The 13276-nt window shown below is 38.2% G+C and overlaps 1 protein-coding gene across 1 annotated transcript; it reads left to right on the top strand.

Moving 5' to 3' along the window:
* The first annotated feature begins 10721 nt into the window (after positions 1-10721).
* LOC138356622 (cathepsin L-like) lies at positions 10722-12902 on the top strand. The gene is made up of 3 exons (XM_069312811.1): positions 10722-10787; positions 11466-11608; positions 12674-12902. The coding sequence occupies exons 1-3, from the start codon at positions 10722-10724 to the stop codon at positions 12900-12902; spliced, it is 438 nt and encodes a 145-aa protein (XP_069168912.1).
* Positions 12903-13276: the final 374 nt, after the last annotated feature.

The raw sequence follows: 13276 nt of genomic DNA, 5'->3' as shown, positions 1-13276 counted from the left end.
GAAAGACTTGGGTAAATACTAGTTCGGTAACAGGGTTGTTGATTTGTGGAACCAATTACCGCGTAACGTGGTGGAAGTAGGGTCCCTCGATTGTTTCAAGCGTGGGTAGGACATGTATATGAGTGGGATTGGGGGGTTATAAATGGGAGCTGCCTCGTAGGGCCAATAGGCCTTCTGCATTTACCTTCTTTCCAATGTTCTTATATCTTGCTCTGGTTAGGCCCCATTTAGATTATGCCGTGCTATAGAATGGATATAAATTCACTTGAACGTGTCCAGCATAAGATGACAAAGTTAATTCCCCAGATTAGAAATTTTTTATATGAAGAAAGATTAAGGAAGCTGATATTGCATTCACTGTAAAGGCGAAGCTAGACGTGACATGATAGAGGTTTACAAGTGGATGAATAGATATAACAAAGGATATTAATAAGGTTAAAAGTATCAACACAAGACAGATCACGAAACAATGGGTATAAATTGGATAAGTTTAGATTTAGGAAAGACTTGGGGTAAATACTGGTTCGGTAACAGGGTTGTTGATTTGTGGAACCAATTACCGCTTAACGTGGTGGAAGTGGGGTCCCTGGATTGTTTCTAACGTGGGTTGGACATGTATCTGAGTAGGACTGGGTGGATATAAATAGCAGTTGCCTCGTATGGGCCAAAAGACCTTCTGCAGTTTCTGCAGTTTTCTAATATTCTTAAGTATGTATTTCATTAGCGTGTGATATGAACATTGCTCCCCTTGTAAAAGGAAGAAAGTATATACGAGTCCGGATAGATGAAAGTAATGTATGATTGATAAGTAGAAAAATACCCAAATTAAAACTTTCGATGTTTGTTGTGATGGCTCGGTAACAAAGGACGGAAAGCCAGGATGTGGAGTCATGATTAAGGAGTACACTGACATTTTCACCGTAGTGGAAACAACATAATGGTGGACGATGTTAGTGGACACAACATAATTGTGTCAATTAAGTTTTGTGTAAATTAGATTCAGGACAGCCATTGAACTAGTTAGGAGCAAGGGAGGAATCCCGATCATATGTGGCATTCTTCCAAGAAAGGGAGTGGGAAATGAATGGATGTCGAGGGACAATTGGTGTCAATTGCCGGCTGGAAAGATATTGCAAATCAAATGCGAACTCGTTGGAAGAAGTGGTTAGAGGTGTTTGTTTGGGTTTAAACTGTTAGTAGATAGAGGTATGGGAATTGATTTGGAGGAAGGAGGTAATAAAAGTATGTGTTTGTGGGAGAAAGGAATTGGCAAAATGATCAGGGAAAGAGCAGGGCCTCAAAATAACAATTCACTTAGGGTATATTACACTAACAGTAGAAGTCTAAGAAATAAAATTAACGAATTAAATGCTCTTGTCTGCACATAAAAAATAGATATTATTGCACTTACCGAAACGTGGATGAATGTAGAAAATAGAGAACTATTAGCTGAATATCAAATAAATGGATTTAAACTATTTCACACAGATAGATATATTAGACGAGGAGAACATAAGAACATAAGAACAAAGGTAACTGCAGAAGGCCTATTGGCCCATTCGAGGCAGCTCCTATTCTATAACCACCCAATCCCACTCATATACTTGTCCAATCCGCGCTTGAAACAATCGAGGGACCCCACCTCCACCACGTTACGCGGCAATTGGTTCCACTAATCAACAACCCTGTTACTGAACCAGTATTTAGCCAAGTCTTTCCTAAATCTAAACTTATCCAATTTATACCCATTGTTTCGTGTTTTGTCCTGTGTTGATACTTTTAATACCCTATTAATATCCCCCTTGTTATGTCCATTCACCCACTTGTAAACCTCTATCATGTCACCCCTAACTCTTCGCCTTTCCAGTGAATGCAACTTAAGCTTTGTTAATCTTTCTTCATATGAAAGATTTCTAATTTGGGGAATTAACTTAGTCATCCTACGCTGGACACGTTCAAGTGAATTTATATCCATTCTATAATATGGCGACCAAAACTGAACTGCATAATCTAAATGGGGCCTAACTAGAGCAAGATATAGCTTGAGAACCACACCAGGTGTCTTGTTACTAACGCTGCGATTAATAAATCCAAGTGTCCGATTTGCCTTATTACGAACATTTATGCATTGATCCTTTTGTTTTAAATTCTTACTAATCATAACTCCCAGATCCCTTTCGCAATCCGACTTTGCAATCACAACACCATCTAGCTCGTATCTTGTAACTCTATCATCATTACCTAACCTCAGAACTTTACATTTATCAGCATTAAACTGCATCTGCCAATCCTTTGACCATTTCAAAACCCTATCTAGATCAACTTGAAGTGATAGTGAGTCCTCCTCCGAATTAATTTCCCTACCGATTTTCGTATCATCGGCAAATTTGCAAATGTTGCTACTCAAACCTGAATCTAAATCATTTATATATATTATAAACAACAGAGGTCCCAGGACAGAGCCTTGAGGCACTCCACTTACAACATTTTCCCACTCTGACTTGATTCCATTTATACTAACTCTCTGTTTCCTTTGGTATAGCCATGCCCTAATCCAGCTTAATATAGCACCCCCAATACCATGAGACTCTATTTTTTTAATCAGTCTTTCATGTGGCACTGTATCAAAAGCTTTGCTAAAGTCAAGGTATACAACATCGTAATCCTTACCACTATCAACTGCCTCAACAATGCTAGAATAAAAAGATAACAAATTTGTTAAACATGAACGGCCATTTATAAAACCATGTTGCGACTCAATTATTAATTTATGTTTTTCAAGATGAAGACGAATTTTATTTGCTATTATAGATTCGAGTAACTTTCCCACAATAGACGTTAGGCTAATTGGTCGATAGTTAGACGCAAGTGATCTATCTCCTTTCTTAAAAACTGGTATCACGTTAGCAACTTTCCAAAACTCTGGCACTCTGCCTGACTCTATTGATTTATTAAATATGGTTGACAGTGGGTCACAAAGCTCCTCTTTGCATTCTTTAAGCACCCTAGCAAACACTTCATCCGGCCCTGGGGATTTGTTTGGTTTGAGTTTTACTATTTGTTTAAGAACATCCTCCCTGGTAACTGCTAAACTCGTCAACCTGTCCTCGTCCCCACCCACATAGACTTGTTCGGCTGAAGGCATATTGTTAAGTTCCTCTTTAGTAAATACAGATACAAAATATTTATTAAAAATACTACTCATCACTTCATCACTATCTGTTATTTGACCTGTCTCAGTTTTTAGTGGACCTATCCTTTCCCTAGTCTTAGTACGATATAACTGAAAAAACCCTTTAGGATTTGTCTTTGCTTGCCCTGCTATGCGAACTTCATAGTTTCTTTTTGCTTTCCTTATCTCTTTTTTAACATTTCTAACCAGTTGTACGAATTCCTGTTCTAAAGTGACCTCCCCATTTTTAATCCTTTTGTACCAAGCTCTCTTTTTACCTATAAGGTTCTTCAAATTCTTTGTTATCCACTTTGGGTCATTAGTATTCGATCTATTCAATTTGTATGGTATACTACGTTCCTGTGCTTTGTTTAGAATATTCTTAAATAAGTTATATATTGAATCCACATCGAAATCCCCATTTAAGTCACCTATCGCTGGGTTCATGTCTCGCTCCAAGACCGGCCCCCACCCCATACCCAAGACTTTCCAATCAATTTGACCCAAAAAATTTCTTAGGCTATTAAAATCAGCTTTTCGAAAATCTGGCACTTTAACAGAATTTTCTCCTACTGGTCTATTCCATTCTATGCTAAATCTGATTTCTTTGTGATCACTGCTCCCTAGCTCACTCCCTATTTCGATGTCATTAATTTGCGTTTCCCTGTTAGTTAACACTAAATCTAAAATATTATTTTCCCGTGTTGGTTCCTTAATGTGTTGCGTAAGAAAGCAATCGTCAATTAATTCTAGAAAATCTTCTGCTTCACTATTCCCTGTTTTGTTCAACCAGTTTATTCCGCTAAAATTAAAGTCACCCATGACATAAATACTGTTAGATCTAGATGCTCTAGATATTTCATCCCATAGATGCTTTGCTTCCATTCTGTCTAAATTTGGTGGCCTATATATTACTCCTATTATAATATTATTAGCTTTTTCGTTTAATTCAATCCAAATAGTTTCTGTGTGTGGCTCTGTTTTGATTCCCTCTTTGAGACTACATTTCAAATTGTCCCTAACATATATGGCTACTCCACCTCCTCGTCTAATATATCTATCTGTGTGAAATAGTTTAAATCCATATATTTGATATTCAGCTAATAGTTCTCTATTTTCTACATTCATCCACGTTTCGGTAAGTGCAATAATATCTATTTTTTCTGTGCAGACAAGAGCATTTAATTCGTTAATTTTATTTCTTAGACTTCTACTGTTAGTGTAATATACCCTAAGTGAATTGTTATTTTGCGGACCTTCTCTTTCCCTGATCGTTTTGCCAATTCCTTTCTCCCACAAACACATACTTTTATTACCTCCTTCCTCCAAATCAATTCCCATACCTCTATCTACTAACAGTTTAAACCCAAACAAACACCTCTAACCACTACTTCTAGCGAGTTCGCAACAGCAACAACCCCAGCTCTCGATAGATGCACCCCATCACGAGCATACATTTCATTTCTTCCATAGAAGTGTTCCCAGTTGTCTATGAAAGATATTGCATTTGATTTGCAATATCTTTCCAGCCGGCAATTGACACCAAGTGCCCTCGATATCCATTCATTTCCCACTCCCTTTCTTGGAAGAATGCCACATATGATCGGGATTCCTCCCTTGCTCCTAACTAACTCTATGGCTGTTTTATACCTCTGAATCAGTTCCTCACTCCTGACTCGACCAACATCATTTCCTCCCACGCTAATGCAAATAATGGGATTGTTCCCATTACCAGCCATAATATCATTCATGTTGTTTATAATATCACCAATGCCAGCTCCGGGATAGCAAACCCTTAACCTGTTCCCCCTATCTCTAGCACAAAACGTTCTATCCAAATACCTTATCTGGGAATCTCCCACAACTAATGTTTGCTTAGGTACTTCCTTTACTTTCTGAGGGGCCTGCGCTTCCTTTCTCTTCGTTGCTTTCCCTTTTGCGCGATCCACAGTCTCTCCACAGCACTCGTCCTCCAAAACGTCAAATGAATTTGAAGTTGCTATGGCGTTTGAAGGCGGCTTTATCAAAGTCTTCTTAAGGCCCCTGTCTTTCGCAACTCTCCAAGACGAGGTCCCTTTACTGCTGGTCTCCTCCTTCGTTACTTCTCGTTGTTTTTTAAGCTGACGCACCTCCTCCCGCAGAGAGTCCAACTCTGTCCTCAGGGCTCCCACTAGAGTCACCAGGTCCTTCACTACAACTTCCATATTGCTATGATAATATAACAACACTCAGGAGCTCCGGTTAACACAACCTCTCACTGTGACTTCACCTGACCGACTGGTTCATGTTTAACAAATTTGTTATCTTTTTATTCTAGCATAGTTGAGGCAGTTGATAGTGGTAAGGATTGTGATGTTGTGTACCTTGACTTTAGCAAAGCTTTTGATACAGTGCCACATGAAAGACTGATTAAAAAGATAGAGGCTCATGGTATTGGGGGTGCTATATTAAGCTGGATTAGGGCATGGCTATACCAAAGGAAACAGAGAGTTAGTATAAATGGAGTCAAGTCCATGAGTCGCAACATGGCCATTTGTAAAACCATGTTGCGACTCATTTATTAATATATGTTTTTCAAGATGGAGACGAATTGTATTTGCAATTATTGATTCAAGTAACTTTCCCACAATGGACGTTAGGCTAATTGGCCGATAGTGTGACGCAAGTGATCTATCTCCTTTCTTAAAAATTGGTACCACATTAGCTACCTTCCATGACTCTGGCACTCTGCCTAACTCTATTGATATATTAAATATGGTAGACAGTGGCTCGGAAAGCTCCTCTTTGCATTCTTTAAGCACTCTGGCAAACACTTCATCCGGCCCTGGGGATTTGTTTGGTTTTAGTTTTTCTAATTGTTTAATTATATGAAGAAAGATTAACAAAGCTTAAGTTGCATTCACTGGAAAGGCGAAGAGTTAGGGGTGACATGACAGAGGTTTACAAGTGGGTGAATAGACATAACAAAGGGGATAATAATAGGGTATTAAAAGTATCAACACAAGACAGAACACGAAACAATGGGTATAAATATGATAAGTTTAGATTTAGGAAAGACTTGGGTAAATACTGGTTCAGTAACAGGGTTGCTGATTTGTGGAACCAATTACCGCGTAACGTGCTGGAGGTGGGGTCCCTCGATTGTTTCAAGCCCTGGTTGGACAAGTATATGAGTGGGATTGGGTGGTTATAAATAGGAGCTGCCTCGTATGGGCCAATAGGCCTTCTGCAGTTGACTGTGGATCGCGCAAAAGGGAAAGCAACGAAGAGAAAGGAAGCGCAGGCCCCTCAGAGGGTAAAGGAAGTACCTAAGCAAACATTAGTTGTGGGAGATTCCCAGATAAGGTATTTGGATAGAACGTTTTGTGCTAGAGATAGGGGGAACAGGTTAAGGATTTGCTATCCCGGAGCTGGCATTGGTGATATTATAAACAACATGAATGATATTATGGCTGGTAATGGGAACAATCCCATTATTTGCATTAGCGTGGGAGGAAATGATGTTGGTCGAGTTAGGAGTGAGGAACTGATTCAGAGGTATAAAACAGCCATAGAGTTAGTTAGGAGCAAGGGAGGAATCCCGATCATATGTGGCATTCTTCCAAGAAAGGGAGTGGGAAATGAATGGATATCGAGGGCACTTGGTGTCAATTGCCGGCTGGAAAGATATTGCAAATCAAATGCAATATCTTTCATAGACAACTGGGAACACTTCTATGGAAGAAATGAAATGTATGCTCGTGATGGGGTGCATCTATCGAGAGCTGGGGTTGTTGCTGTTGCGAACTCGTTAGAAGAAGTGGTTAGAGGTGTTTGTTTGGGTTTAAACTGTTAGTAGATAGAGGTATGGGAATTGATTTGGAGGAAGGAGGTAATAAAAGTATGTGTTTGTGGGAGAAAGGAATTGGCAAAACGACCAGGGAAAGAGAAGGTCCGCAAAATAACAATTCACTTAGGGTATATTACACTAACAGTAGAAGTCTAAGAAATAAAATTAACGAATTAAATGCTCTTGTCTGCACAGAAAAAATAGATATTATTGCACTTACCGAAACGTGGATGAATGTAGAAAATAGAGAACTATTAGCTGAATATCAAATATATGGATTTAAACTATTTCACACAGATAGATATATTAGACGAGGAGGTGGAGTAGCCATATATGTTAGGGACAATTTGAAATGTAGTCTCAAAGAGGGAATCAAAACAGAGCCACACACAGAAACTATTTGGATTGAATTAAACGAAAAAGCTAATAATATTATAATAGGAGTAATATATAGGCCACCAAATTTAGACAGAATGGAAGCAAAGCATCTATGGGATGAAATATCTAGAGCATCTAGATCTAACAGTATTTATGTCATGGGTGACTTTAATTTTAGCGGAATAAACTGGTTGAACAAAACAGGGAATAGTGAAGCAGAAGATTTTCTAGAATTAATTGACGATTGCTTTCTTGCGCAACACATTAAGGAACCAACACGGGAAAATAATATTTTAGATTTAGTGTTAACTAACAGGGAAACGCAAATTAATGACATCGAAATAGGGAGTGAGCTAGGGAGCAGTGATCACAAAGAAATCAGATTTAGCATAGAATGGAATAGACCAGTAGGAGAAAATTCTGTTAAAGTGCCAGATTTTCGAAAAGCTGATTTTAATAGCCTAAGAAATTTTTTGGGTCAAATTGATTGGAAAGTCTTGGGTATGGGGTGTGGGCCGGTCTTGGAGCGAGACATGAACCCAGCGATAGGTGACTTAAATGGGGATTTCGATGTGGATTCAATATATAACTTATTTAAGAATATTCTAAACAAAGCACAGGAACGTAGTATACCATACAAATTGAATAGATCGAATACTAATGACCCAAAGTGGATAACAAAGAATTTGAAGAACCTTATAGGTAAAAAGAGAGCTTGGTACAAAAGGATTAAAAATGGGGAGGTCACTTTAGAACAGGAATTCGTACAACTGGTTAGAAATGTTAAAAAAGAGATAAGGAAAGCAAAAAGAAACTATGAAGTTCGCATAGCAGGGCAAGCAAAGACAAATCCTAAAGGGTTTTTTCAGTTATATCGTACTAAGACTAGGGAAAGGATAGGTCCATTAAAAACTGAGACAGGTCAAATAACAGATAGTGATGAAGAGATGAGTAGTATTTTTAATAAATATTTTGTATCTGTATTTACTAAAGAGGAACTTAACAATATGCCTTCAGCCGAACAAGTCTATGTGGGTGGGGACGAGGACAGGTTGACGAGTTTAACAGTTACCAGGGAGGATGTTCTTAAACAAATAGTAAAACTCAAACCAAACAAATCCCCAGGGCCGGATGAAGTGTTTGCCAGGGTGCTTAAAGAATGCAAAGAGGAGCTTTGTGACCCACTGTCAACCATATTTAATAAATCAATAGAGTCAGGCAGAGTGCCGGAGTTTTGGAAAGTTGCTAATGTGATACCAGTTTTTAAGAAAGGAGATAGATCACTTGCGTCTAACTATCGACCAATTAGCCTAACGTCTATTGTGGGAAAGTTACTCGAATCTATAATAGCAAATAAAATTCGTCTTCATCTTGAAAAACATAAATTAATAATTGAGTCGCAACATGGTTTTATAAATGGCCGTTCATGTTTAACAAATTTGTTATCTTTTTATTCTAGCATTGTTGAGGCAGTTGATAGTGGTAAGGATTGCGATGTTGTATACCTTGACTTTAGCAAAGCTTTTGATACAGTGCCACATGAAAGACTGATTAAAAAGATAGAGTCTCATGGTATTGGGGGTGCTATATTAAGCTGGATTAGGGCATGGCTATACCAAAGGAAACAGAGAGTTAGTATAAATGGAATCAAGTCAGAGTGGGAAAATGTTGTAAGTGGAGTGCCTCAAGGCTCTGTCCTGGGACCTCTGTTGTTTATAATATATATAAATGATTTAGATTCAGGTTTGAGTAGCAACATTTGCAAATTTGCCGATGATACGAAAATCGGTAGGGAAATTAATTCGGAGGAGGACTCACTATCACTTCAAGTTGATCTAGATAGGGTTTTGAAATGGTCAAAGGATTGGCAGATGCAGTTTAATGCTGATAAATGTAAAGTTCTGAGGTTAGGTAATGATGATAGAGTTACAAGATACGAGCTAGATGGTGTTGTGATTGCGAAGTCGGATTGCGAAAGGGATCTGGGAGTTATGATTAGTAAGAATTTAAAACAAAAGAATCAATGCATAAATGTTCGTAATAAGGCAAATCGCACACTTGGATTTATTAATCGCAGCGTTAGTAACAAGACACCTGGTGTGGTTCTCAAGCTATATCTTGCTCTAGTTAGGCCCCATTTAGATTATGCAGTTCAGTTTTGGTCGCCATATTATAGAATGGATATAAATTCACTTGAACGTGTCCAGCGTAGGATGACTAAGTTAATTCCCCAAATTAGAAATCTTTCATATGAAGAAAGATTAACAAAGCTTAAGTTGCATTCACTGGAAAGGCGAAGAGTTAGGGGTGACATGATAGAGGTTTACAAGTGGATGAATGGACATAACCGGGGGGATATTAATAGGGTATTAAAAGTATCAACACAGGACAGAACACGAAACAATGGGTATAAATTGGATAAGTTTAGATTTAGGAAAGACTTGGGTAAATACTGGTTCAGTAACAGGGTTGTTGATTTGTGGAACCAATTGCCGCGTAACATTGTGGAGGTGGGGTCCCTCGATTGTTTCAAGCACGGGTTGGACAAGTATATGAGTGGGATTGGGTGGTTATAGAATAGGAGCTGCCTCGCATGGGCCAATAGGCCTTCTGCAGTTACCTTTGTTCTTATGTTCTTATGTTCTTATGTTCTTTGTTCTTATTGTGGAGGTGGGGTCCCTCGATTGTTTCAAGCATGGGTTGGACATGTATGTGAGTGGGATTGGGTGGTTATAAATAGGAGCTGCCTCGTATGGGCCAATAGGCCTTCTGCAGTTGCCTTTGTTCTTATGTTCTTAAGATATAGCTTAAGAACCACACCAGGTGACTTGTTACTAACGCTTCGATTAATAAATCCCAGTGACCTATTCGCCTTATTACGAACATTCATGCATTGATCCTTTTGTTTTAAATTCTTACTAATCATAACTCCCAGATCCCTTTCGCAATCCGACTTCGCAATCTCAACACCATCTAGCTCGTATCTTGTAACTCTATCATCATTACCTAGCCTCAGAACTTTACATTTATCAGCATTAAACTGCATTTGCCAATCCTTTGACCATTTCAAAACCCTATCTAGATCAACTTGAAGTGATAGTGAGTCCTCCTCCGAATTAATTTCCCTACCGATTTTCGTATCATCGGCAAATTTGCAAATGTTGCTACTCAAACCTGAATATAAATCATTTATATATACATTATATACAACAGAGGTCCCAGGACAGATCCTTGAGGCACTCCACTTATAACATTTTCCCTTTCTGGTGAGTGGAAAGTTAACTCTCTGTTTCCTTTGGTATAGCTATACCCTATTCCAACTTAATGTAGCACCCCAACACCATGAGTCTCTATCTTTTTAATCAGCCTTTCATGTGGCACTGTATCAAAAACTTTGCTAAAGTTAAGGTACACAACATCACTACTATCAACCACTTACCACTATCAACTGCCTCGACTGTGCTGGAATAAAATGATAGCAAATTTTTTAAACATGAACGGTAATTAGTAAAACCATGTTGCTAATCATTTATTAATTTATGTTTTTATAGATGAAGACTGAGTTGTATTTGCAATTATCGATTTATGTAACTTTCCCACAATAGACGTTACACTTTTATTAGTGGGAACCGCTATTATATACTTATATTAGTGTTAATATATTATTTTTCTTTATCTGGGTGTCACTTTTAGTTTTCCTTCACTGGGTACCACCAATATTTTTTTCCTTTACTGGGTACCGCTATTATTTTTTGTTTCTTGGTTGGAACTGAGAAAATCATTCACGAGTGAGGAGTCTGCAAATATTGCAGTCTGTGTGTGGTTTGGTCAACAGAGTTCGTAATATTTGCTTTTTTGTGATTGACACTGAAGATTTTTATCCATATATCAAGGTAAATACACATTTAATGATAATTATATTTTACATATTTAAAACTGGTTTTAAACTTTTTAACAGATATAATAATAAGCATTTGCATAACATATTTGCCTATAATATAAGCAAATATTACACATTTATATATAATGTACATATGTGTTTTTCATATTTTTGTACATAATAATATTGTAACCTTACTCTATTAGGAAGGAAAGTGTCAATATAAACAACAAGCATCTGGTGCTAAAGTGACTGGCTTTGTTCATATTCGCGAGGGAAGTGAAGATGCACTGAAGAAAGCTGTTGCCACAGTTGGACCAGTATCTGTTGCCATTGATGCCTCACACGGGTCAATCCAGTTTTACCATCATAAGAACATAAGAACAAAGGCAACTGCAGAAGGCCTATTGGCCCATACGAGGCAGCTCCTATTCTATAACCACCCAATCCCACTCATATACTTGTCCAACCCGTGCTTGAAACAATCGAGGGACCCCACCTCCACAATGTTACGCGGCAATTGGTTCCACAAATCAACAACCCTGTTACTGAACCAGTATTTACCCAAGTCTTTCCTAAATCTAAACTTATCCAATTTATACCCATTGTTTCGTGTTCTGTCCTGTGTTGATACTTTTAATACCCTATTAATATCCCCCCGGTTATGTCCATTCATCCACTTGTAAACCTCTATCATGTCACCCCTAACTCTTCGCCTTTCCAGTGAATGCAACTTAAGCTTTGTTAATCTTTCTTCATATGAAAGATTTCTAATTTGGGGAATTAACTTAGTCATCCTACGCTGGACACGTTCAAGTGAATTTATATCCATTCTATAATATGGCGACCAAAACTGAACTGCATAATCTAAATGGGGCCTAACTAAACTAAATGGGGCCTAACTAATCTAAATGGGGCCTAACTAATCTAAATGGGGCCTAACTAATCATGGTAAGTTTTTTTTATTGTAAATGTATACATAGATCACATTTTACTGCAGGTGATCAGTATATTTCTGCATGCTCATATAAACGTGAAATGTGCATCATGTGTGTATATAAATTGCTTTTATTGTATGAGACCTTTATTGTTCAACGATTCTCAGGTCTTTCTTAGATCTGCTGTGTTTTCTAAAGTCTTTGAATATATATCATACTTTCTTTCTCATGGTGCGTTAAGTATTCATCATGTTTTCTACCAGAAAGTGTCATGTTCACACACTGTCATGTCCACGTATACACACAATCATGTCAATGGGGTGGTGCGTCTCACTCACCATATCGACAATTCCCACGTTGTAGCACAGTATTTATTCTTCCATTTAATTTAATGCCTTTAAATTCGGAATCTTATTTATTTTGTAGGAATTATGAGTTTCGGAACAAATAATTTGTTAAATATTGTATTATTGAAGGATGAATATATATATAACAGGTGTTTATGACGAGCCAGAATGTAGTTCAACGAATCTTGGCCACGGTGTTCTGGTTGTGGGTTATGGCACTACGGAGGACGGAACTGACTACTGGCTGGTGAAGAACTCTTGGGGCACAACTCTGGGTGATGAAGGCTACATCAAGATGATGAGGAACCGTAGTAACCAGTGTGGCATTGCTACTGAGGCCTCTTTCCCCCTTGTATAAACTCGTGGGGGAACCAGCGTGGCATTGTTACTGCTGCCTCCTTCCCTCTTGTATCGTGGAGACCCAGCGTGGCATGATTACTGTTGCAACACTCGAGGAGTTGTAACACTCGAGGAGTTGTTGTAACACTCGAGGAGACCCAGTGTGCCAGTCTTGCTGCTCACTACTAACTTCCAGCATTAATTATGTGTCCACTTAGAACTGACATTTTATCTGCTGTCTAATTTTGTTGTTTTTCATCTGATTAATTTGAGAGATGTAATAAATTGAATCACTTTTGCCTCATGAAGGCAGAAATTAGGTAAATTAGGAAATTAGGTAATTTAACTCAGAGGACTCAGTTGGTGAAGTGAAATTTTCTGAGGTCATGTATT

The sequence above is a fragment of the Procambarus clarkii genome, chromosome 73 (assembly GCF_040958095.1).
Source record: "Procambarus clarkii isolate CNS0578487 chromosome 73, FALCON_Pclarkii_2.0, whole genome shotgun sequence".
Taxonomy (NCBI): domain Eukaryota; kingdom Metazoa; phylum Arthropoda; class Malacostraca; order Decapoda; family Cambaridae; genus Procambarus; species Procambarus clarkii.
The sequence above is the reverse complement of the archived record's forward strand: the minus strand, read 5'-3'. Positions and strand labels throughout refer to the sequence as shown.

Excerpts from the sequence above, each read along its gene's own strand:
- LOC138356622 (XM_069312811.1), top strand. The coding sequence starts at position 10,722 with ATGAGTCTCTATCTTTTTAATCAGCCTTTCATGTGGCACTGTATCAAA. Across the intron at positions 10,788-11,465 it reads AAAACTTTGCTAAAGTTAAG|GAAGGAAAGTGTCAATATAA; the intron begins GTACACAACATC and ends TTACTCTATTAG. Across the intron at positions 11,609-12,673 it reads GCCATTGATGCCTCACACGG|GATGAATATATATATAACAG; the intron begins GTCAATCCAGTT and ends GTATTATTGAAG.